Raw genomic sequence first — 25,040 nt, forward strand, 5'->3', positions numbered from 1 at the left:
TGGGATGGTCACCCTATGCCACATCTCTCGGGGCATTTTTCATGACATTATAACTCACTGGATGAATCAACTGATTTTTAAACAAAATCAAATTCAACATTTAAAAAAAGGTGTTTTTTTTTTTTAACCTTTTGCTTTCCTCACCTGCACAGAAGGCAGAGCCGTCATAAATGTTGGAGGTCTCCCGGAAGGGGCTGTCGGTGCCACTCACATCATGGTGGTCTCGGCTCAGGACCACCGGCGCCTGCAGCGGGGATGGATACAGGGATGTCCTCCAATGGTGTCCACCACTGCTGCCCAGTGGAGGTGGTGGTGCAGGGCCAGGGCCCTCTCCCTGGGGAGCAGACCTTCCCCAGCAAGAGGAGGCGAGACTTTTCTAATAGACTCCACAGATTATGTGCTTAGAACAAGCTAACATAGAGGAGTCACTCAACCAGGTGTTGTTGAATAAACAAATGGTTAACATGCCCAGGTCTCTGTGCAGCCTGGAAGCGAGGTGCCTAGAGGGACAGTCTGGCCGAGCTGTACCAGCCATCTTCCTAAGCCCAGTGGGCTTTTGGGAAGTGCTGGGGGCTGCCACGCTCCACTGCTGCCCCCTGGGATGGGCCAGGGACTGCTCGCCCTGCTACCAACACTACCTGGAGCCGCCCATAGCCAGTCAAAGGATGGCCCTCACATCTGTCTATCTTGATTTCCTTTTCATATCTGGTTACAATACTCCTGGCACTTCCGCCCAGAGGATGCAAATAAGAGCTCTGCAGCCTGGGCCTACGCAGCAGAGTGAGAGGCCCCTCTGAACAAGCGTGCCGAGCTCCAAGTCCTCGACAGTGGGCCCTGCTGACTCAGAGGAAGATGGGGGGAAAGCCAGGGAAGTTTGTCATGGTTTGAAAAAAGATAATTTAAGAAAGATGCATGAAATACTTGTGAGAAAGCCAATTAACTTAATCCTCACACCCATGCTTCAAGGGCAAGATTATTCTCCTTTCAGAGAAGACAGAGACTGTGGCTCAGAGAGGGCACCTGACTTTGTCAAGGTCACACAGCAGGGTCAGTGTCAGACCCTGAGCTTGGGGACAGGACTGCCAACACCCAGTTATGGCCCCCAATGTGACACAGATGCAGAACTGGGGTCCCAGGCAATGTGGCGCTGACAGAGAAGCCTGCAGAGGCCTCCCACCTTGATCTGCCCGTGGGCGATGGCGTGATTGAAGGCCACAGCGATAGCCACACGGCCTTTCTGGTCCGCGTACAGGATCCTTGCCTGGGAGCCCACCACCTGCAGAAAGGAGAGAAGAGGCACCTCAGTGACCTGCTGCAGAGGGGGAGACTCAGGTGACTCACTCAGCAGCCAGGTGGTCCCCTCCAGGTTTGTGGTGGCTCTAAAATCCATGGGCCCTCATGTCCAGCCCATGTGCAGCCACACCAGCCCCCTGTGTGTCCTCATGCAGCCTGGACCCCCAGACGTTCTCCCATAATCCGTCACCTCAAGGGTTAACCCCTGGAGAGGCCTCTGAGACCCTGACTCACCCATCTCCAGGGATGTTACCTATGAGCACAACCCTACTTGAGTCCCTCCAATAACAATATTAACCCCACCTAATGCAATTTTTGATTATGCATGGCACAACTCCAGGTCCTTTGCACGTAATCACTTACTAGTGACTTTATGAGAAAGATGCTGTTAGCCTGATCTTTGGCTTCATTTTACAAATGAGGAAACTGGGGCCCAGACAGCAACCTGCCCCGGCCATCCAGGTGATAGGTGGCATGAGCTCATAGGTGCTCAACAACCAGGGCAGAGCACTTCTGAGGGTAAAGCGGTGGCTGTAAGGAAGCGAAGGCTTCAGGAAATAAAAAGGAATTATTGTTTAGCAACAGTGGTTCTCAGCTAGGATGGCATTTGGCAGTGACTGGAGATGGTTTTTGGTGCTGCTGCCATGGCATTTTGGGGTGTGGCTGCTGAAAAACGGCCTACAATGCCTCCCCACCATGCCAAAGAATTACCCAGCCCCCATGGGCTGGGAGGATGGGTGCACCATGTTCATAGCAGCATTATTCACAATGGCTAAAACGTGGAAACAGCCCAAGTGTCCATCAATGGATGAATGGATAAGCAAAATGTGGTCTAGGCATACAATGGAGCATTATTCAGCCTTAAAAAGGAGGAAATTCTGTTGATTCTGTGACAGAATCAACATGGATGACACTTGAGGAAATTATGCTCAGTGAAATAAGCTGGTCACAAAGGAACAAATACTGTACTATCCCACTTTTATGAAGTCCGTGGACTTCATAGAGACAAAGCAGAATGGGGGCTGCCAGGGGCCGGGGGAAGGGGTATGAATGTTTCTGGGGACAGAGTTTCCATTTGAGAAGACAGAAGAGTTTGGAGATTGATGGTGGGGATAGTTGTACATAATGTGACTGTGCTTAACCCCAGAATTATACCTTAAGAATGGTTAGTGATACATTTTATATTAATGTATATTTTGCCGTAAGTGAAAACAGAATGAAAGAATTATCTGGCCCCAAATGTCAGTAGTGCTGAGGCTGAGAAGCCCTGTTTCTCCAGAGAGAAGCCAGGTGTTTCCTCAGCTGCCTGGCCAGCGCGTCCGGGGCTGGGGTGGGCAGGGCAGGAGCTGGTGTTGGGGCTCGCCTTGCGCCTGACCAGGAGCCGAGTCTTGGCCACCAGCTTCGCCAACACCATCAGCCCAGTGGCTTCTTGCTGCCTCAGGCTTTCTTTCAAACCACCTTACTTTACCCATGCCAGTCGCCATAACCCTTCTGGGACAGACTGGTGCCAGTGGGCACCACAGAAACTTTCAGATTCCTTGGACCCCAGAGGGTAAACTGGGGAGAAACCAGCTTTGCCAAGACAGTACATTAAAAAACTCAATTAAAACTTTCAAAAGGACGCTCCTGCGATCACCATCTTCCAGGAAAGAAAGAGCAGCATGAAATAAACATGGAGACCACAATCTGTGAAGAGCTTTAACTCAAACGTACAAGAGAGACTGCTGCCCATCCCACCTAGACCAGGACCCCCCACCTCCCTCCCGCGGCTGTCTCCCTCATCTCCATCTCCACCGTCCGGCCCCTCCTTCTAGGCCCACCTCCACAGTGGCCCCGCACATTTCCACCTCCAGCTTGGTCCCCAAGGGCCCCCAGGTCTAAGGGCCACTGGATGTGGGCGGCTCAGCCCCCGGGTGGTCACAGAGACCTCTGTCAGCACGAGGGCTTTCACGGCTGAAACACACATGCAAACCTCTGCGCAAGGAGGCGGCGGCAGGTTGGGTGGACCTTGCCAGACCACAGAAGCCCAGGAGAGGGGGCCAGTGAGCAAGGCAGTCCCCTCCTGGCCCTGCGACCAGAGGCCGAGGACCCACTAGTCCAGCCATGAGGGCAGCGTCTGGTTATTGGCGTCTGTGGCCAAAGGTGTGTGAACCAAGAGCCCAGTTTCCATTTGCCCTTTGGCTGCAGCAAGCCTGCTGCCACCTGAGGGCCTTGGCTGGTCCCCCTGCTTCCCCTGACTGTCACATGGCTGCTTCCCCACCCCCCTGCCCCCAGCATTTACACCTAAGCTCACATGTCAGCCCCTCAGAGGTACCTTTCTGTTGGGTCTGTATAGGCAGCCCACCCACATCACTCACTCCATGTTCACCATCACGCAGAAGAGGCAGTGGCGTGCCCATCTGCTCAACGGCCCTGGCAGTGCCTCATGCAGAATGCCACAGAGGGCCTGCCCCAAGCACACAGCATGGCTAGGATGCAGCTACCTTCACAGCACCTCCCCCATGGACATGACACAGCAGGCTCAGAGAGGCTGAGCCACTCACTCTAGGTCACACAGCTGAGAAGCCAGGAGGCCTGGCTCCCAGGCCCTGCAGGGGCTGCCTCTGAAGACAGCTATTTGTGGAGTAACCAGTGAAGAATTTGACTCGCCCTGGGTGCTGCCCCAGAGACCCAGGTCACCTTTTAAAGGCCCCAGCTTCTTTGCCCAGCAGGCTCCTGGGTGGGTGGGGCTGCCACCTCCTCAGAGGCCAGTGGGGCAGCCACCTGCACTGTCTCACGGGAAAGTGGGCATCCTCCAGGTGCTCATCCACTGGCCAGGCCATGGCAAGGAGCACCTCACCTCCAGCCAGGCATCCGGAGGCCCACCCTGCCTCCACCGGCCGAGCCCTCACCAGCTGGTGCTTGGCAGCCTCCTGGATCCAGCGGATGTTGTCCACATACTGGAGCTTCACAGCCGGGTTCACTGCAGGGCAAGAGGGGGAAGGTGTCCCCGGGAGGCCCTGCCCCATGGGGGGCACAGACCCTCCGGCAGGCTGCTCAGCACGGGCTCCCGGCCCACACCCTCACTGGAGCCGGGACGTGGTGTCAGGGAGCCAGCATGCCCACACCACACCAGGCCAGCCGACTCCAGAACAGGCAGTCCCAGCAGTCATGTGGAGCAGTGCCCAGACCCGATACAGTCATCACCTCCACAAACGTCTATTGAGTGCCTACTGTATACCAAGCACAGTGCCAGGCACTGGGAACAGACAGTTTGAGGCCATGGAGGAAATAAGAGTGTGGTGAGGTAGTCACTATGGTGGTCGGTTGGGGACCGAAGGCTTCTCTGAGGAGGTGACTGTCAAGCTACATCCTAAATGTAAGGGGGAACCAGCTCCACAGAGATCTGATCAAATAGCATTCTAGGCAGAGCTAAGGGCAGGTGCAAAGGCCCTGCAGTGGGAAGAAGCTTGGCCTTCCCAGCAGGACAGGCCAGTCAGCCAAAGCACAGAGGGCACAGAGGGAGCTGTAGCTGTGGTGCGGAAGACGCTCTGACCAGCTCAGGAGAGCAGACTGTGAAATCTGTTAAATCTTTAGTAACTGTGTGACAGTGGTTGACACAGACATCACTGAACTTCCAATTAAATAAACTCATACTTTAAAAAATTTATATTAAAATTGAAGGTAATACTCACAACTCATCATGTCCTAATCACTGTACTCTTTGACTAGGACCTGTGCTCAGGGCTACTGTGGCATCTGCCTGGGGGAAAGCATGGCTACTGCCCCATCAGCTGTGCCTGAGAGTATTTACAGGCACCATTAGCAAGCACAATGGCTCAGGGCTTCTTCCCGCAGGCTGGTTGTCAATACCCACCTGCCCACCTGCTCACAGCTGAGCAGCTGCTCTAACACCGGAAGCCTGGGGAGGCGAGGAGTCCCACCAGATTTCCAGAAGGTCCGGAGTGCCCTTCCTCTCCCGAAGTGGCCCCCTGCCTGGCTCTTCCCACATAGGTGGCCCAGCCCACCTGCAGCCTGCTTCCGGGGTCCTGGGGCCCTGTAACGGGATCTGCCCCAGCCCACCAGCCTGGATGTGGGCAGCAGGGTGGAAATGGCCCCCAGGGATTTAAACAAGCAGAGGCCTGGGGAGAGGGCCCCCTGGACATGTAGGGGGAGGAATGGGAGCAGGAGCTCTGACAGCTGAGAAGTTTCATAAAGTCATGCCTTCTCTGTTCCCTGTGATAAGGGACACATCAAGCCCACTGCTCAAGAGTGGACTGTGGTCAGACAAGGGGCAGGAACAGGTCTGGACGTGGGGCCACCACCACTGTTCACCTGGAAAGGCAGAACCGGTTATCTCTACCAGAGAAGCCACAGGCAGGCTGCAGAGGCTCAGACACGGGAAAGCAGAGTGGGCCTGAGCTATGTGGTGGCTGATGGCGCAGACGGCACAGAAGGCAGTCACAGACAGCCAGGAGCACCGCGGACAGGCATGAAGCCGAAGCCACATGCTCTTGTGCCCACAGGAGCTAGGCAGGGGATGAGCCAGGAAGGGAGCCTCTGAGACGCCACCCACCCTTGCGCATGTCCCCACCGCGAGCCTCACCTCCACCAGCAATGGCCTTCTCCAGCATAGACGTGGCCAGCTGATCAGTGACAGCCAGGTCCTGGGGGTCCCCTGACGTGCACACCCAGCGGAAAGGCCCAAATCCCTGGGAGAATATGTCCCTGCAGGCCAAAGTGACCCCTCACCTTGGGCTTCCCAGGCTGGCTGCACCCACTGGCCGTGGGCAGGGGCACCGTGAACCCAGGATGGGAGGCTGGCAGGAGTTCCAGAACTGACTGGCAGTGAAGGCTGTGTGTGGGCTGGGGTGTGTGTTGTGGGGTGCAGTGAAGACTTCAGCGTCCAAAATTGTTGCCGGACGCCCCTAAGCCACTCACTGGACAGGAGGTTTCAGGTGCTCAGAGGTCCCACCCCCTGCAGCTTCCGCCCCCCCTCTCAGGCCCCTTCTGTCCCCACTCTAACTTTCTGTCCCCCAGCCCCGGAGCTACACCAACTCCAGCTGCAGGAGTTGGAAGCTGGAACACAGACAAGCAGAAATCCCTTACACTGCAAACGCAACCTGAAAACCAGGCTAAAACCAAACTGCGCTTGGGGGGAGGGCACTGTGAGACTCAGCCGGATTCCCCCTAGTGAGCAACCTCCAGCAGGGGGAGGCCTCGGCCTGGGCCCTCCCTGGGCTCCTGCACTCACCCAGCTTCGCAGAGGCTGCCCTCTGCTTCCCTCCACAGAGAGACTCAGCTGCCCCTGGCCCTGCCTCCCCACCCACAATGGACCTGAGAAGCCTTTCTCTCCTCTCTCCCTCTCTGGTCCAGTCTCCCACACACCGAGGGCTGGCATATCATCCAAAATCCAAAAGCACTGTGAAGCCTCCGCTCCCTGCCCCTGCTCACTTAAGCCCCAACTCCTCCTGTCCCGCCCTACTTGTCCTGGGCTGCTAGCCTCCCTGGACCTGCCCCTCAGGGTTGGCAGGCACACCAGCTTCAGGGGATGGAGGCCTTGGCCTTCATGGATCAGGCCGTCAGCTGCCCACCTGGGGCTCGGGGCCCCAGGCGGTGGCCATGGGATGGGCAGCTCCGGGGACACAGCACTTAGGGGGCAGGCCTGCAGAGGCAGGAGTGTTCCCCAGGAGGTGGCCCGGCAGGGGCCCACTGCCGCCTCGTTCTCTCACTGCAGCCCCTGCACAAGGGCTGTCACATCTTCAGTTCCTCTGGGGCCGAGGGAGGGGACTCAGTGCATGGTCTCTGTGGTCCTCAGAGGAGGGGCTTTTCTGGCCTGAATGTCCGGGACCCAGACACCGCAAGGGGCCTGCCGCCTACCCCATGATGTGCTGGACATACGAGGGGTAGCGGAATTCCGTCCTGCTGCCGCCTTTCTTCCCCACGTCAGCTCCTGCAGACAGAGCCACCGGAAGTCACCTGCAGAGGCCGAGGGCTGATGGGCTCACCCCAGGGTGAGGACATACACCACCCGGCCAGTGGCCATCTAAGCAACGAGCCCAGGGAAAGACTGCTGATGTGCTCAGCCACAAAGGGGAAAAATCAGTGGTGTCTTTAGATCAGAGGAGAGAGAGCAAGTGCAGCCACACGGAGCCTGTTGTCACTGGGGCAGGGCCAGTTGGGTGGCCTCTGTGTCTAGGTCTCCTTGTGTCCAGGCACCAGGGCCTGTGAACTCCCAGGGGAGCTGGCGCTGGAGACATGCCACTGTACACCTTTTGTACCTTCTTTACACCCATGAAGGAATCACCTGTTTTACAGAAGGAAGTTTCCTTCACAGAAATGTCTGCATGGTTTCACACGGGAGTTCATAACACACATCAGACCCACTGTCTCTATAGCACTTTATGTTCTTAAGGCAAGTGAAACTGAGGCCCAGAAAGGCCAAGGACCTGGCAGAACCAGCCTTCAGAAGGCCAGGCAGGGGCCCAGTGAGGCCTGGCTAGACAGTGGGGAGCGAGCCCAGTCCAGTGTCCCAGCCCGGGGAGTCCAGGGCCCCCCACCCAGCATCCTTTCTCTCTCACCCGCTCTCTGGGCCTCCAAGAGGAAGGCGTTGCCATAGTCCCAAAAGAAGAAGTTCTCCTTGGCCAGCCTGTTGATTGCTGAGACGTGCCTCCTCAGGCTGCAAGAGGCCATAGGTCAGCGGTCAGCTCTGCCCACAGTGGGGCTGTGAGAGCCGGCCCTCCCCACCCCACTGCGGTCACTCCCCTGCCTCACCCCCTGCAGCTCCCTGGCCCTCACCCTGACTTTCAGCCTCTCTGACAGAGGAGGAGACAGGGGCTCAGGAAGTCCCCACAGCTGGCCCCTGGAGAACCAGGCAGAGGCCAGAGCTGCCCAATCCAAAAGCTTCTGCTGGCCATGCGCCGCCCCCCATCCCATCTCCCTCCCCCGAGCATCCCTGGACCTGTATCACCTTTCCTGGACCAGGCCTTTGAATGCAGCCGGGTTGGAGGCCATGAGGCTCTGGGCCTCTTCGAAGCTCAGCTGCACGGGGTAGTAACCACCATTGAATGGATTGTGGCAGGACGTCTGGTCTGACCCCAGGTCCACTAAGAGCTCCCCAGTTGTGTCCAGTTCATGGACCAGGCGCTCCCTGGGGAAGACATGGTCAGTGCAGTGGCATCTGCCCAGGCCAGGGGTAGGCACCACCCAGGGTCCAAGTTCTGGGCCCAGCCAGGAGGGGACTGCAGCACAATTCCAGTCCACACGTCCACCAGGGATGGAGGCAGATCCTGCATCCCCACCCAGGAAAAAACCTGGAGGACGGTCCGGCAGAGCAGAGAAGGCAACTGTGAGCTCATGCCAGGATCTGGGCGTGAACACTGGGAGCAGAGCCTCAGAGGACACTTGAAGCTTTGCGTCCTGGCCACCATCAGGACCTTGGTTGGAGGGAAAGATTCCCCTGGGGCCCTCAAGGCCGCCAGCTCCCATCCCCCACTCACCAAAGATCAACCACATTGCCATGGTAACCAAGGCTGAGCACCTCCTTCCTTTCCCTCGCTTCCCTAGAAGGGCACAAGAACAGAGCAGGTGGCCCATCACACCTGCCCGCAGCTGCTCACCCCCAGCAATGCACAGCAGGCACCAGTCTAGAGAGACTGCACAAGGCCCAGGAGCCGAGCAAAGGGCCACAGCACAGGGCCTGCGATGCAGAGACCTCCAAGGTGCATCCTTTGAGGGCCCAGACCCGTCAGAGATGCAGACTTGAGCGCCCTGGGCCTGGGGAACTCACTTGACAATGCTGACAGTCCTTCTGGAGGCACTCACAGAATCAGCGTTATTACTATGAGAGTTCTAGTAGAGAACTTTCTGGAACTCATTCAAAGTGATGCTAAAATTTAGACATCACTACAGGTGATTCCAAACATTATTTGGAAAAACAAGAGGTTAAAAAAAGAGAAAACATAATTGGGGAAACAAAACATTTGATTCAATAAAAGCCCCCACTGATAGGAGAGGCATCAAAGAGCAACAGTTAGCGAGGTGGTGTGGTGCCCACTCAGAGGTGAGGATGGACCGAACACCATGCCGGCAGGGGGATGCCGGGGCAGCCAGCAGGCGCAGGGAAAAGGAAGCAGGAGGAGGGCACATGGTCCCACAGCAGTGAGGGAGGCCAGCCCAGAGCTGCAGGAGGAGGACCGAGTGGTAGCCGAAGACCAGCTGAGCAGCTGGGAGCCCCAGGGGAGCCCCTCCATCCCCATCGGGGTCTTCTGCAGCTCGGGGAACAGAAATGGCGAGACAGCTTAAGGCAGGTTGTTAAAGTGACTCGAACTGATTTTGTGCTGAGCATGTGTGTGTGACAGTAGGAAGCAAGCTGGCCCCAAGTTTGTATGAGTGACAAGCAGGAGAAGGTGGATGGAAGAGGGATGTTTAGAGATGACAAAAATATCAGAGTGTTTGGAGGTGTGCGTGTGTGTGTGCAGGTGAGTGTGTTCAGGATGCTAAACAGCAGTGACAGGGATAGGAGGAAGATCAGGCAAGACCTTCAGTGCCACACTAGAAGTCTGGACTTTCTCCTAGAATTAGTGGAAAGTTATCTGAGAGTTTTAAACAGGGGTGTGGTGTGGTCAAACTGGCATTTTAGAAAGATCTATGTCCAGAAGGATCCACTCTTGGTAATGGGGCTATTTCTCAAGTTCTGTGTGTACTTGAACATTTTCCCATAAACCCCCATTGGAGCCGGGGTGTAGCACAACCTGGCTGCGGCATCCTCCCCAAACACAGCTCAGTTCTGCAAAGTACATCAATTGAGAGGCTTCAAAAAGGCATCAGATCTGCAGTCCCCAGGGCAGTCCTCCCTCATGCACAGGGAGACACTTCTGAGGACATCAGACTGGAGGGAAATACTGCCCACACCACCGTGACGACCACAGCACGAGTCGGACTTGGGGAAGACCCCACTTCATCAGCTGTGCTGAGCCTCATGGGGTCAGGCTGAGGAAAAGCTCCATCTTTCAAAGGCTTGCTTTCTCCAGCAGATTAGATGAGCACCTACGTGTGCCAGGCTCTGGGGTGGGCACCGAGGCCACAACAGTGAGACATACAGCACACACTCTTGGCAAACCTGTGCCTAAGTTTTGGAACCACCAAGAGAATGACAGAAAATCTGCTGGAGCCAAGTGCCTGGCCAGCAGCTTTGTGGCCCCAGGGGTTTCCTGCACACTAGTGAGAGAGCATTTTAGAGGCTCCCTCCTTGGGCGTCTCTGCTGCAGGACTCCGGGCGGCCACTCGGTGAGGTGACCCCAGGCCACCTGTCAGGCCCACACAAAGCAGCCCAGCCTCCCTGCTCCTTCTCAAGGTCTCCCTGCTTTCTAATGCTCAGGTCAGGCACTGTACCTGAGTCTTTCAATGCAGTGGTCCAAGCTGTCCGTCACTTCCATCAGCCAGCCCTGCTTGTGGCGTTTTGTGAGGGCCGCCTTATCCACCTGGGACCAGGAGACATGAGGCCACTGAGTCACAAGTGCCCCTGAGTGCATCTCCCTCCGCTAGGAAGATGCCACCCCCCACATAGACCACCCACTTTTGCAGCAGTGTCAGGGCCCGTGCTATGAGCTGCTCTCCAATATCAATTCCACCTCCTACCTTCCTTGCCAACAGGACCTGGATTTTGTTCAGGGTGACACCATGCTTAGCCCCAGGAGATAAACCATCTCCAAGATAATCACCACTACTCTTTCCACTGTTTCCAGCCTTCCTTTTAGATAAGAACTTCCGTTTGATCCAATACTGACCAATGAGGGAAAAGAAGGGCTTTCTCAGACATTATTTTCCTGCTGGAATTGATTCAGTCATGCCTGTCACTCCCCCTTCTCCCTTCCTGCATTGAATGTAGATGGGATGGCTGGGGCTGGGGCAGCCACTTTGTAGCCATCCGGGAAGCACAAGAGACTCTAGAGATGTTGGCCCTGACATCGTTGAGCTGCTGAACCAATGCCGGCATAACTGGCTTTGTGAGAAAAGAAAACCCTATTAGTGGAAGCTGCCCATAGTCTGGTCTTCTGTTACCTGAAGCCAAATGGGCCCCTACCAAGTACAAGTATGTAAGACACAGGGTTAGTATCAAGTGAGTGCAAATCACAAAGGTGTGTCTCAACCAGGCTTTTCTCAGAGCCCTGCCCTTCTGTTTCCATTTCCTGCCCTTGGCACAGTCAAAGAAAGCTGCAGGGCCCTCAGGGGAAGCTGCCTGCACATCCCTCGGACAGGCAGCTCGCTGCTGCCCTACCCAACTCTGAACTGGCAGAGCTGGGGCTGTCTATATTCATTTATTCACAGACATGTACTGTCTCCCAGCTCTATCCCAGGGATTTGGTGGAATCTGGTGTTCGCGGAGAGTGATGGAGGTGCATGCTGCCTGGGGAGCCGCTCTGGGAGGCTTGTGGGTGGGGCGGTGGTGGGGGGCAGAGGAGAGGCGTGTGAACAGGAGGGGCTCTGGCATAAGGATAGAGGGAGCTGGGCAGAGAGGGGGCTCACCTCTGCTATCACGCCAATGCACCCCACGATGACTGCAGCTTTGGCCTGAGCCCCACTCATTCCGCCCAGCCCAGAGGTGACAAAGACCTTCCCAGCCAGGTCCTTGACACCCAGGTAGCGACGCCCGGCATTCAACACAGTGAGCTGCAGGGACAGGAGGTGGGCGCTCACTGTCCACTCCCAGCAAGCCCACCTCACATCCCATGGCCGGGCGGGGCCCTGTCTCTCACCACGGTGCCGTGGACGATGCCTTGGGGACCGATGTAGCAATAGCTGCCTGCAGTCATCTGGCCGTACCTGACCCCAGAGAAGGCAAGCATGGGGGTGAGCCCAGGGCCAGGCACATCTTCTCCCAGCTGCACATTTTAGATGGTTTAAGCTTCATTTCTAATTACCCCAAAATGCATTAATACCTTCTACTTAGAAAAAAAAAAGAAAACATTATAGACAAAGCTAGAGCTCCCCAATTCTGGTCCCTTCTGGCCTCTCAGACCTTCTACAAACAGATTCCACCTTCAATACCAAGTGGTAGAATCACTCTGGGAATGTGTGGCCATACCAGCGGAAGCTGAGTGTGACCCAGCACTCCCAAGGCCACGCTCCCAGCCACGTGAAGACACGCACGCCACGTCCAGGGCAACCTATTCGCGTGGCCACACCTTGGAACAGCTGAAACGCCCATCACAGGAGGAGAGAGAAGTGAGTTGTGGTGTTTGAACAACAACAGAGCTACACAGCAAAGGGAAAGAATGAAGACTCGCTGTGCCCGTGGCCCGGAGGAGCCGGGCATGAGTGGGTATGACCAGCGGGAGCCCAGTGTACGATGTTCAGTGACCGTCATCGGGGAGCCTCCCTGCTGGCAGGGGCACGGAGCTGCAGGCCAGGGTCCAGCACGGTATGCATGTTCGCCAGGAGTCACTGAGTCACGCCTTCAGCTTTGGGCACTATCCATGGGTGAGTTAGACTTCGGTGAGCAGCATTTCCCCTGCACAAGTGTTACTGCTATTATTAATATTACTGTTTTTTACATAAATGGCCTCATTCTGTAGGTATTGCATCTGTAGTTGCTTTTCCCTTAAACGCAATGCCCATGAGGTGTTTCTACAACAGCACACGGACCCTACTCACTTGTGTACACGGCTTCACAGCACCAGAAGCCTCTTCCCTGTTCATCATCAGGATGGCTCCCGTTTTGCCACACAAACGACCTCCTGTTCTATCCTCCAGGATAGAAACCAGGAGGGGGCAGTACTGAGTCATCAGGGGCAACGTTTAAAATATTAATAGATGCCGTCAGACCCCAAAGTGACCGCCAGCATCACTGCGTGAGTGTGCTTGCTTCCCCCGCGAGAGTCACCACGCGCCTGTGTTGTCCACAGTGCGATGGGGGAAGAGCAGTCTCCCCTGGGCAGTGCTCAGGGATTCTTGCCACTGCTTTTCTCCCTTGTAAGTTTCAAGTTCATCTCTTTTCTGCTGGGTTTCTGTCCCCCAGCGGGCTTCCCCAGCCCCCTCTCTCTTCTGGATCAAGAGTGGAAACGGACTCTTGCAGATCTGTGTGTGAATGCCAATTCTAGCCCATAACTCAGGCAAGGCACTGGGCCACTTGGAATCTCGGCTTCCTTGAAAGGTTGTATGAATATTCCACAACATGAGAGAATGGTAGTAATATGATACACACCCACCCAGGGGGGCAAGGGAAACCCAGATCCCCTTTACCCTGCCATGAGGTGTGCTCCCTGGTGGCCCCACATCTGCTCAAACAGAGTGCCCGAGGGCTCCCTTCATGCCACGTGCTAAGGGTGTCATCTTTCTCATTTCATTACTTCTCACACAACTCATAGAGGCAGGAGCTACTATATCCCCTTTCCCAGGTGGGACCCAAGGTCCAAGGTTATGCAGGGATACATGGCAGAGCGGGAAACTGATCATTCTGCTCAAATGATCTTCTGCATGGTGCTCCCAAGATAACTCTTGGAAATAAAATTATGTGGCCCAAGTTTACTCCAGGCAGAAAGGCAAATGCAGAGGGCATCTCTCATGGTCTAATGACTTAAATCTGTAACCACGCACATAACAAATGCTTGGAAGTGTTGGGCGGAAAGACAGACATGAGCGGGTGGAGGGAGTAAGGCCAGTGGAGCCCACTCAAAGGGACTCAGAGAGCTAACCAGAGAAAGCCAGAGGGCCAGGAAGGACTCACAGAGTTAAGGAGTTAATTAGTTGAAGTTTCAAAGGCCAGGAGTGACTTGGAATGTCCAGATACTCCCCAGATTAAGAAAAGTATCCGAGCGCAGCCCATGTCTTCATTGTACCAAGTAGATCATGCCATTGTAAGATGTACTTAGCCTGCAAAGAGGCCCAGCTTATTTCTTAACTTAATCTATATGCTGTTCTTCTTCTTCTTCTAGCCCTTAATCAAGTGACTTTGTAACCAAGACAGGAGATAAACTTCTCAAGTGTAAATGAACCTGTGTGGATAAAGAATGCCAAGATTCGGACCAACACAGTCACTGAAATAACCCTATTCTTAAGACAAAACTTCAAAGGAATTATAAATCACCTGTATACATCATGCTTATGCTGACCCTTACCCAAAAGGCCCTATAAAACCCCAAACACTAATGCTTAAGGGTGCCTCCTCTCTGAGGTTGCCCGCACTCCCCTTTCTTTGAGTGTGATGCTCTCTCTCCTATTCCAGATAAGTGGGGGTAGGGGGGCTGCTGAGCTCTGATTTGGGCCTGCAAGTTCCTGTTGCCTGGGGGACCAGGATGGGACTGTAGTTATATGATCACACTCTTTAGCAGCCTGCCTGAAAATCTCCTTTCTTTGCTTTTGGGAAGTTCCCAGAACATCATCTCACTCCACCCGGTGCTCCGAGGCTCCCCCAAATCCTGGGATGGTCAGGGCTTAGTCCCCATGCCGTGCAGATTCAAGCAGACATTGGACGCCAGGTGACCCTGGATTTAGAAGTTGGCCAGGGATCTGCCCTGTGCCGAGCAGGAGGTCACTGAGCTTGCCTTTCCCCCCTCTGCTCTTCCTTGCTCTCTGCTGCCTGCCCGGCAGCTGCCATTCCCTGCTACTCTCACTTTAATGATTCCTTCTTACCGTATTCACTTTGACTTCCCTGCCTCTGGAGCTGAACTTCTTCCCAACAGGACACAGGAGTCTACGGTGGAGGAGGGATTTCCTTTTCATTGTAGCTACTTTTATAAAGTTTTGGGGGAAAGATCTCAGTCCAGAGCATGCATTAGTTTATCACAAATGAAATGGTGTGTTCTGTATCTTGATGGGGTTCAGGTTGCACAGGCACCCGCATCTGTCAGCACTCATAAGACGGTGCAGGTACAATGTGTGCATTTCATTACATGACAATATCATGTCAAAAGGAGGAAAACCTTGTAAAACAAATACTGAATTCCAGTCATAGTATTTGTACTACTTTCAGACATACCAAAAACCAAGTTGAATGAATGAGTACATAGAACGATGGATGGATTGGTAGACATGGGCTAAAGTGAGTCTGGCAGTAAATTAATCATTGAATCTTGTTCACTGTTAATTCTTTCAATGTTCTGTATGCTTGAAATTATTCATAATAAAAATGTTGGAAAAAAGCAGCATCCAAATTATATGTTCACTTGCTTGCAAGTAGATAAAAATTGTAGGCATTGCCACCAAAACTACTAAGGAATGTGTAAATTCTGAATTAGGAAATTGTGCTACAGTGCTGTGATTGTGTTTTTCAAAACTGCACTTAACATTGCTGCATTGTTTTGTAACAAAGCGTGGCTAAGGAGGAAACTCCATAATATAAACTGAAATAGCGACTCACATGGTAACCCCCATGGCAAAGAGCTTCTCATACTCTGTCCTGGAGGAGTAGTTGGGGATGACCTGGAAAAGAGGGACAGAAGCCCAGAGCTGGGCACAGCACAGATCCTCGGACACGACTGCTAATGGACGTCGGGCCACCTGCTCTCCCTGCCATCCCCAGGGAGCTGTGCCTAGCTACCCGGGACGCACCATCCCGTTGGTGATGACCAGCCTCGGGGCCCCAGGGCTGCTTGGGAAGAGGCCCAGCGGGTGTCCACTGTACATGACCAGGGTCTGCTCCTCTGTCATCTGCGACAAGTAGGACATTGTCAGCCTGAACTGCAAGGGAGAACACAGCATGGAGAGCTCTGTAAGTGGCGGGTCCTCAGAGGGCCCAAAGCTGCCACCCAGGCCCAGAGAGCTCCCACAGGCCCCAGGGGTCCTGCCCGCTGCCCCGTCCCTCCCGGCCTTCATTATATTCCAGGGGCTTCCATGTCTCCAATTACACCACTCCAACCCTTAGACCGTCAGCATCCCCAGTAATCCCCAGTGCTGGGATCTTGGGCACCGGGAGGCAGAGACCTGAGCCCTGAGCTCCCGCCTGGCCAGAGGGGTTGGTGGGGAGGTCCTGAGCCTGGGTGTGGCCAGGCCACAGAGTCCAGCATACCTGGGCCCAGTTGCTGAACACCTGTCCATTTCCTCCGTAGGTCACTAGCTCCTGGGGAAACTGGAGAAGACACAGTGTCATCTGAGATGGGCACCTGGAAAGGGAGGGCCTGCATGCCTGTGCTGGGCTCATGGGGCAGATGGCCAATGACCCTTGAAGCGGGAGAAGCCAGAGAGATGAGGCCCAGGGACAGTGGCCTCTGCGGGAACATTGGTCCATCTGTGACTGGGGTGAGGGCAGTGCTGGGTCTGCAGTCACTTTGGGAACTCAGCCTGGGGGTCCATGTTGGGGGCCATCTAGGCAGAGTGGTCAAGTTCTAGGACCATCTCGCCCTCAAGTACAATACTGGGAGACCCCACAAAGGCTGTCCTTTCTCTAACCCAGGTATCTGACACACAGGTTGGCTCTCAAGGATGTCCGTGGTAGGTGCATGTGGCCAGACCTGCTTTGCTCATGTGTGGCTATCAAGGCTCATGTGGCTCCTCTGACCTACTCTAACTGCAAAATACACCCCCTGTTTAAAGACTTAATAGGAAAAAAGATTGTAAAATATCTTGATAATTTTATATTGATTACATATTCAAATGGTAATATTTTGAATATATCCAGATAAACAAAATGCAGTATTAAATCTGATTTTTTTCCTTTTTCAAGTGGCCTTGGAACATTTAAAATTGCATGAGTCCATGGTACGAATGCTGATGCCCTGGTGTGATATTGTGTCCCAGAGATGCTGCCACTGCGGGAGCTGGGAGAAGGGTATGTGGTCCTCTCTGTACTATCTTTGCAACTTCCTGCAAACACATCATTATTTCTAGATAAAAAACACCTTAAATGTATTGCATGCACGCCTCATGTTACATCTCTGTTGGACTGTGCTGGCGCTGGAACTCAGTTTCCCAGCCATTACCTGGGCCACGGCAGGGTCCAGGTTGTTCATGATCATGTGCATGATGGCTGCAGCGGCTCTCGTCTGGCAGGGGTACTGCTCGATTGGGTAGGCCCTGCAAGGGAAGTCCAGCCACCAGATATGATGATGGCAGGGTGGCAGGCTTCCTCCTGCTTGGGCTTGGCACTCCAGCGCCTGGCCACACAGGTGTGGGCTGCAAACCCCGCACCCTGCAGAGGTCGCCTTGCAGCCCAGTCTGCAGTCGCACTGGGCTCAGCGCCACCCCTCCCAGGGGCAAGGAGTCCAGCTCCACCTGGCCCAGTCACCCTGTCTCCCCAGTTGGCAACATCTAACTGGGAGACAGCTGACTTTGGGGCAAAGCTGATGTCTGCTTTCCAGAAGCCTCAACTCAGGGGAGAGTTTACTCCTTCCTTCTTTCCTTCACGAGTGCTCCCGGCCACTAATGCACACCAGGTGCCAGGCCAGCAGGCCCCCAAAGAGACTGAAGGGGCATGGGCCTGCTTCGTGGGAGGATCAACATCCCCAGGTTCCAGACAAGTCTGGGCTCTGGGCACATCCAAAAACATTGGCGCTCTGAGTGCAATGCCCAAGGGCAGCATCCCGGGGGACTGTGAGAATGGCACGGCCTCCCGCCCCGCCCCAGAACTGCAGAATGCACAGTGCAGGAGAGGCCAGCCACGCATGCCTGTACAAGGCCTCCAGTGCCTGCATCCTTCAGGTGAGAGTCCTGCTGGGGCACCTGAGCTGTCTGAAGTACAGGCAGAGCAGCCCCGTCTAAAGCCCTCCTCGCCTTCTGCCAGGACCCCAGGATGTGGCGTTCAGGACGGGATTTTGTATAGTCTGGCTCCAGAATGACACAGAGTTGACTGCCCAGGACGGTGGGCCATAGAGACCCATTTGAAAAGGATTCCCTGTCTTCTGGCCAATCGTGAGGGCTGCAGCCGGCTCTAGGCTACAGACCCCTGCAGATGACACACAGCCACCCCCTTTCTGTGTGCGAGGGGCCTCAACAGCATGCCACATCCACGGGCCTCCTCACGTGGACAGCTAGATTGCCCCCTCGCTGCTGACTCTCCAGGCTTCCTTACCTCCAGGCATGGTGCCCCTCTGGGCCCCTTTGAAGCGGCACCTGCCGGCACTCACCTCATTTTAATGTCGGGGCAAAACCGGTACATGTAGATGTGCCCATACAGTCGCAACTCCTGGGCAAACTCAGGGGCCAGCAACTCCTGGACATCTGGAGGGAAGTAGCGCAGGGCATTCCTCAGCGCCAGCTGGGGAAGGAGAATGGTGGGCCAAGCATCATGAGGTTTTCATGAAGGGTCATCTCCTCTGCCACCTGGATTTGCCCCTGCTGTACTCAGAAACCTAGGGTCCCACCTCAATTCTCACTGCCTAGTCCTCACCTTAGGTCCAGCTATAATGTTACCTCCTGCAAGAAGCCTTCCCTGATTGCCCTCTCCCCTTCATGTAGGGGAGTCCTTCCCTCTTCTTGCTCACTGGGGACCAGGCTGCTTGACAGCAGGTAAAGAAGAGGGCCTGCCCTGAGGCTTGTGGCTACAGCGGGAGATGCAGATTCAAGGAGAGGGAAGGCCAAGCTGCCAGGAGAGCAGTGGCACCTTGTGAAGGATGGAGAAGCACCCTTTGACCAGCACCCAGCTTAACAAGTAGCCCTGGGCAGTGCACAACTGAGCATCTGCAGCTCTGGGAGTGATAACCCACAAGGTCTGGGGCAGCCCAGGCTGGAGCCTGAAGACAGCGACAGGAGGCCCAGAGAAACAGAAACCTTCTAAGGGGTTCTCATGCAACTGGGGGAAGCTGCTCAGACTCCCACACTCCCCTTACTGTTGTCCAGACATCCCTGACATTCCTGGTCCTGCCTCAGGGCCTTTGCGCTTGCCCTTCCCTCTGCCTAAGCCCTCTCTGCCACCCTGCCTTCTCTTGGAGGGCCCCTCCCTTCTTGCAGGTCTCAGTCCAGACACCCCTCACCTCCCCCTCTCCCCAGCCCAGAGGCCTTGCCTTCTTGACTCCCAGCCTCTTTCTCTGCCTCTTTTCTTCCCAAGCTTTTCATTGTCAGATGCTCAGACACTCTATGGTTTATTTCCTTGCTTACAATCTGTCTTGCAAAGCTCAAGGAGTCTTGGCAGACCCCTTCTCAGCTCTCTTCCTTCTGACACCCAGACTGGACCTTGAGGGTGGAGGTTGGCAAAGTGAGGGAGGGACCCAGGGTGACGACACTGAGGCCATTTTTTTAACCAGCTGACCCTGGAGAACAAAGCACTTTGGGGGTGAGGGGTGATGAGGAGCTGGGGTGGTGACTTTATTCACTCACTCATTCGACACATGTCCACTGAGGGGAGAGGTGCTACGAGACTCAGAGAAGACAGGTGGGCTTGGGGCGTGGGCAGGCAGGAGGTGACAGAAGGACCCTAGGGCCCAGAACTGGGCCACGAGGACACTGGCACTTGGGCAGAAGAGCCAAGGACTGGGAGCTGGGGGCCCAGCCAAGAGTACGGGCCCCCCCTGGGAGCCAAAGGCAGAGGATTAGGAGAGGGAAAGCCTGTCTGATGCACCCAGAGGTCAAACACCACATGGGATTGAGTGGCAAAGGTGTCATTGGGGGCCTTAGTGGCAGTGGGGTGGGAGACAGTAGCTGGATAAGTCAGGAGGGAGCAGAGGGCAAGAGGGGCAATGAGGCGACGCCAGCTCAGGGAGTTCTGGGAACCTGACAGGGTTTGCAGAGTCTTTCTCGCACTTGCTTTTCATGTGGAATAAGTGCACATCATTCCTTCTGTCTTGGAAAAAAAAAACTGACCAGAAATATGAGTTTCTCCCTTAAGATTGTGGCTGGGATCTGCCCCAGCAGAAAGCTGTCAAAGGCCAGGCAACAGCAGAGTCACCCAGAGTGCTGAGTCCAGCCCCGCAGTCTCTGTTTGCACTTCTGACAAGTTCCTGGTGCTGCTGGTCCCAGGGGACCCCCACTTTGGGAACCTCTGGGACAGCAACAAGGATGAACAAGTCACAGCTACATGCAGTGGCCAGGGTGAATCTCCTGCCTTAATGTTGGGGAAAGAAGCTGACACCAGAGGGACACACTGTGTAAACCTGTCGACACCACATTCAAGAGCAGGCCCGGCTAAGGAGGCCCATTAGAAGTCACGATAGCGGTTCCCCTTCTGTCGGGGTCCGTGTACCGCTGCCTGTGTGTCTGTGAGGTGCACCTCTGAGCACATGTGCTTTTGGCTGCTTTCTGTTTGCATTATACCTCACAACAAAGACTGGTGGTTGTTTTTTTTTTTTTAATTGGTGTATAGTTTCTAATCAGAGCTTGACAAATGAAACAACATTGAAAGAAGTTTCAACAGAAATATATATTATTACACATACACAACGGAACACACACCCTCCACAAAAGACAAATGCTATAGCATGGGTTGTCTGTAAAGTCTATCCCAGTCTAGCTTCTTTTATTTCATATTCTAATAAATAGTGATTCCATAACTCGCTCAGAGGTGGCAGCTGCAGTCTGAAACCACTGTACTAATTTTTTGAAGCAATGTCAGCTCCCTTACCGAGGTGAAACTTGGTTTTTACTAAGGTGTTAGACATAGGAGGCATGGGCTCAATGGTGTCAAATGCATTTGCAACTTTGTTTAAGTAATCACGTAACTCAAAAATCACAACAAACAATTCCTGCCAAACTTAACGATTTTTAAATTGTCAGTTGAAAACAACTCAGCCATTCTTTGAAATGTATTTAAAGGCTGTGCAAAAATGAAGAATGCACATGTGCCATAAACATAAAGGGGATTCTAGCACATTCCCAAATCCTAAATGCAGCACAAAAGCTCTGTTTGCCATATTTTTCCCCATACAAGATTTCTACTTTATGATGATTGAATTGTTCTTTTTCCCTGAAACACTAATTTAGCCTAGACATGTCTTAATGTCAACTATTCTATGCCATTTTCTTTTCTTTCTTTCTTTTTTTTTTAAAGGATTAACTACATCTTTTTATCTGCTATTTTGTTTTTACTGAGCTCAGGAAAGTTTTCTTCTCTTATATTTTTATTCAATAATTTTATCCCCTATGTCTGGAGTTACATAATAGAAATGTAATAAGCATTTCTTGAGTGAAGAAATAGAAGAGAGTAAGCTCTATTTGCTGCCAGATTCCATACTTCAAGTCTCTGACTATGGACAATTCTCAGCATTAAGGTGAGGAAATGGTGCTAGGCAAATGGTCTGACCTGCCCTCAGTCGTGAAGCAGGCCTGGGGCAGGCCCATGTGCCCCCACATACCTTAGGAACCTCAGCACAAGACGAAGCTCAGCAAGGACAGGCCAGATGAGTGATGGGGTTGGCTGCTTCCTGATAATCTTAGAACAGCAGATGCAGCTCTGCCGCCTACAAGCTGTGTGAACTTGTTACCCCTGCCTCTGTTTCCTCATCTCTCAGCATGGCCCACTCAGCCACGTAGTTGGAAGGATTAGATGGGATAATGCTCACTGTCCAGCACATAGTGCCAGGCCTTCTACTCACCTGTTCTTTTAAGACCCCCAAGCCAGAACCTGGGGACTGTTTCTTGCTTCCTCCCCATCCCCAGCTTCTCAGTTTCCTTTTTTCCAGGTCTTCAGTTTACTTTAAAATGCCACAGCACACACAGGGGCATGTACATGGAGAGCCACTAGGTGTCCTACTTGGGAATTCAGAAGCCCTCCTAAGTTTCCCCTGTCCACTGAACTCTTGCAGGATTTGATTTGGGCACTTAGCATATGCTCTTGTCTATTCATTCAGCAAACAACTACTGATGTCCCTGAAGACCCAGAAATCAATCCAAAAGAGCCCATCCTTAAGACACTCAGGAGAGTGTTAGTAGTTGTGGGAACACAAACAAATGTGGGAGGTCTTCAGATATGGTATTTGATGTTCAGCACAGCCCCTGCGGGTGGGGAGGATTTGGGGAAAATATCACTAGGAGTAATTGCATTGGGGGAGCAGGAGTTGCTAAGACATTCTAATAGAGGAACTGTCCCCATTACACGACAAAAATTCCCCTCTGAACTGTAGAAACTGTCCCATGCTTGTGGTGAAAATTCATTGACTATTTATACATTGAAAATGTTACAGCCATCTGTATGACCATACTCTACACTTAAATAGAGAATCAACTTAAGGGCAAAGAATGCAGCACATTTTAGTTCATCCAAATAATGAAATACACAACAGTCAAAGGAACAAGGACAACTATAAACATTCCAATAATGAACAATCTAAAACAAACCAATGTGGACAGAATACTTCCACTTACATTCTTAAGAAGCACACATAGAAGTGTCCGGAAGAGTATGCCAAAAAGGTCGTGGTGCCTTGGGGAGGTGAAGGGTGGTTCCTAGGTTGTCACCTGTGCTTCTGACCAATGAGCTATAAACTGGGGTTCCCACAACCCCTCCTTGAATTCTTTAATATTCTAGAGTATCCCATAGAACCCAGGGAAATATGTTTACTGGTTTATTATAGAATATTGTGAAAATTAATAAAGGAAAACCTTACTAAAATGGAGTTGGGAGGCCAGAAGGGGCAGCTCTCATCAGTACGACTCCAGACCCACCAGGAAGAGATACATACCTTGCATTCCCAAAAGGAGGAAGCCCGATTTACTGCCCCACCAGGAGGAAGGAAGATGTTTCTCTGCCCTGGCAACAACCCAGCCAATGAGAGACTGTCAAAATTCAGCCAATGAGAGGCCAGTATACTTCAAACTTTCAGTTTCCTCCAATGAATTTTTCTATTTATAAGAGCCTCCCTTACTCCCTACTTTCCTCTCAAAGATCTTTCTTCTCCTTTGTTCTCTAGACATGCCTACGTTTTTGCTGTAGCTTGTGTGTCCCCAGTTGTAATTCTGTTCTAGTCCCAAATAAATCTATTTTTGCTATTAAAGTAACTGACAGTTTTTTATTTAAGTTTAATAATATGTGAGATAAAGGATAGAGATGAACAGCCAGATGGGTGAGGGGTACATAGGGTGAGGTCTGGGGGAGGGCTGTGCAGCGTCCATGCCTCCCCAGGCACACCACCCTCCCAGCACTGTCATGAGTTCAGCAACCAGGAAGCTTCACCAAACCCCTTAGTTAACAGATTTTTATGAAGACTTCAGCACATAGGCTGATTGATTATTAACTCAATTTCCAGCCCCTCCCCCCAATTTAGAGAATGGTGGGGGCACTAAAAGTTCCAAGCCTCTAATTACGGTTTGGTCTTTCTGATGGCCAGCCCCGTCCAGATCCCATCAAGAGAGGCCTCCTAAAAACAAAAGACCCTCCTATCACCCATGTAATTCCAACAGATTAAGGAGCCCTGGGTCAGGTATCAGGATCAAAGACCAAATATTAGCAGGAAGGCGGGGGCAGGGCAAAGGTCAATATACATGTTTCTTATTATTTCACAGACACCTGCTGGCTGGCTGACCCAGCACCCCGAGGGGTGATTTGTCCCCTTCAACAGCTCAAACCCCCAAGCTTCCACTTCACCTCTGTTCCAAGGACATGTGTCCTTCAAGCAAATGGTGACATACACTGGGCAAAGCTCAGCTGGCCCAGCTCCTCATAGCTCGGTGCCCTCCTCCCAGCACAAGGCACACCACACAGCCATGAGGGTGCCGCCCGAGCTGTGCAGGTGCCGGAGCCCTCCAGACCCTCGTGGCCAAAGGTCCGGGCATCAGCACCTCGCAGCGAGCTGTCCCAGGGGAAGGAAACATTAACCAGCACTTTGATGTGGCTGAGCAGGGCCTGATTAGTCCAGCCAATGTGGGTGGGAGGCTTTGTGGCCCCCAAACTCCCCAACTCTACCCTTCCCCACCCCCAGCAACATCCTCCCCCACCCAGCACCCCTCCCCACCCTTCCCTGCCCTGACTCTGCCCAGCCACCTGCCAGAGACCCCAGCGTCCTGTCCCCCCTTCTGCGGGTGGCACTCATCAGAAAGTCTGGGGACAACCACCCAGAGGGTGGCAGTCCTGATCTGGGCTAGCGAGGTGTGATTCCTCTTTTAATCTTGGTGCTTATCTATACTATATTTCTACTCCCCCTCCCAGTGTTCCAGAAGTTCTCCAGTAATTTTGAGTACAGAGAAAGCAGGAGAAAACCATTTATAAAACTGCACCACCTGCTTCATTTCATGCGGTCTCCTGTACTACCCTGCGACGGAATCATTTCCATCCCCAGCTCACAGGGGAGACAAACATGGTTCTCCAACCACAGGGACTTGACGGGCCCTGGCCTGGGCACCACGTCCTGGGCCCGTCTCCTGCTGGGTTCACCAGGCCTAGTGGCACCTGGGGTCCCTGCCAGCTCTCACCAGCACCACCGGGCCCTCTTCAGGGTTCTAGCCAGGCAGCCGCAAGCTCACTGGAAGATTTAGGGGGAGGGACACAAACCAAAACAAGGGCTGACCTCCTGGGAGGAGAACTTCAAAGCCGCGTGTGAGCCCGAGGCAGGAAGGGGCACGGTTGCAACTATGCTTCCGGGCAGGCACTTCAGGTGGCCCCCCTCCTTCTAGGCCTGGAGGCAGCCACCATTTAGTGGCCAGGTGATCCTGAGCCCCACAGTACTCATCAGTAAATGGGATCATAATCCTGCACCCAGGGATGGCACTGGGAGAGAATGACGGATCCTGGGTGTGGTGGAGTCTGGCACATGGTGGGTGCCCCCTTCCACCCCCACACCCGCTGGGACATCCTGGGGGTCAAGGGTGGGAGGGTGATGTGAGCCCCTGTGGGGACAGCAGAAGTGGGAATGCCTGCCTGGACCTCCCAGAGGGCAAAGCGCCCCAGCAGGAACAGGCCCCGACTCCTC

General features: G+C 53.5%; 1 protein-coding gene across 7 annotated transcripts in view; it reads right to left on the reverse strand.

The window, feature by feature from the left end:
* The window catches only part of UROC1 (urocanate hydratase 1), a 38,570-nt gene that overhangs the window by 13,337 nt on the left and 193 nt on the right, over nucleotides 1-25,040 (reverse strand). For 3 of the 7 annotated variants that reach the window (XM_036911603.2, XM_036911605.2, XM_036911604.2), the window contains exons 2-17: nucleotides 18,333-18,463; nucleotides 17,190-17,283; nucleotides 16,280-16,339; nucleotides 15,823-15,951; nucleotides 15,632-15,693; nucleotides 12,030-12,096; nucleotides 11,800-11,943; nucleotides 10,666-10,754; nucleotides 8,772-8,834; nucleotides 8,243-8,422; nucleotides 7,854-7,951; nucleotides 7,153-7,225; nucleotides 5,879-6,000; nucleotides 4,185-4,255; nucleotides 1,178-1,276; nucleotides 145-244 (exon numbers count right to left, since the gene is read on the reverse strand). In XM_036911603.2, the coding sequence (XP_036767498.2) occupies nucleotides 145-244; nucleotides 1,178-1,276; nucleotides 4,185-4,255; nucleotides 5,879-6,000; nucleotides 7,153-7,225; nucleotides 7,854-7,951; nucleotides 8,243-8,422; nucleotides 8,772-8,834; nucleotides 10,666-10,754; nucleotides 11,800-11,943; nucleotides 12,030-12,096; nucleotides 15,632-15,693; nucleotides 15,823-15,951; nucleotides 16,280-16,339; nucleotides 17,190-17,283; nucleotides 18,333-18,463 (1,582 nt within the window). Of the gene's footprint in view, nucleotides 1-144; nucleotides 245-1,177; nucleotides 1,277-4,158; nucleotides 4,256-5,878; nucleotides 6,001-7,152; nucleotides 7,226-7,853; nucleotides 7,952-8,242; nucleotides 8,423-8,771; nucleotides 8,835-10,665; nucleotides 10,755-11,799; nucleotides 11,944-12,029; nucleotides 12,097-15,631; nucleotides 15,694-15,822; nucleotides 15,952-16,279; nucleotides 16,340-17,189; nucleotides 17,284-18,332; nucleotides 18,464-25,040 lie in introns of all 7 variants that reach the window. The other 4 variants (XR_005030118.2, XM_057505751.1, XM_057505754.1 and 1 more) reach the window with 4 other exon arrangements.

This window comes from Manis pentadactyla, chromosome 1, assembly GCF_030020395.1.
Source record: "Manis pentadactyla isolate mManPen7 chromosome 1, mManPen7.hap1, whole genome shotgun sequence".
NCBI lineage: Eukaryota > Metazoa > Chordata > Mammalia > Pholidota > Manidae > Manis > Manis pentadactyla.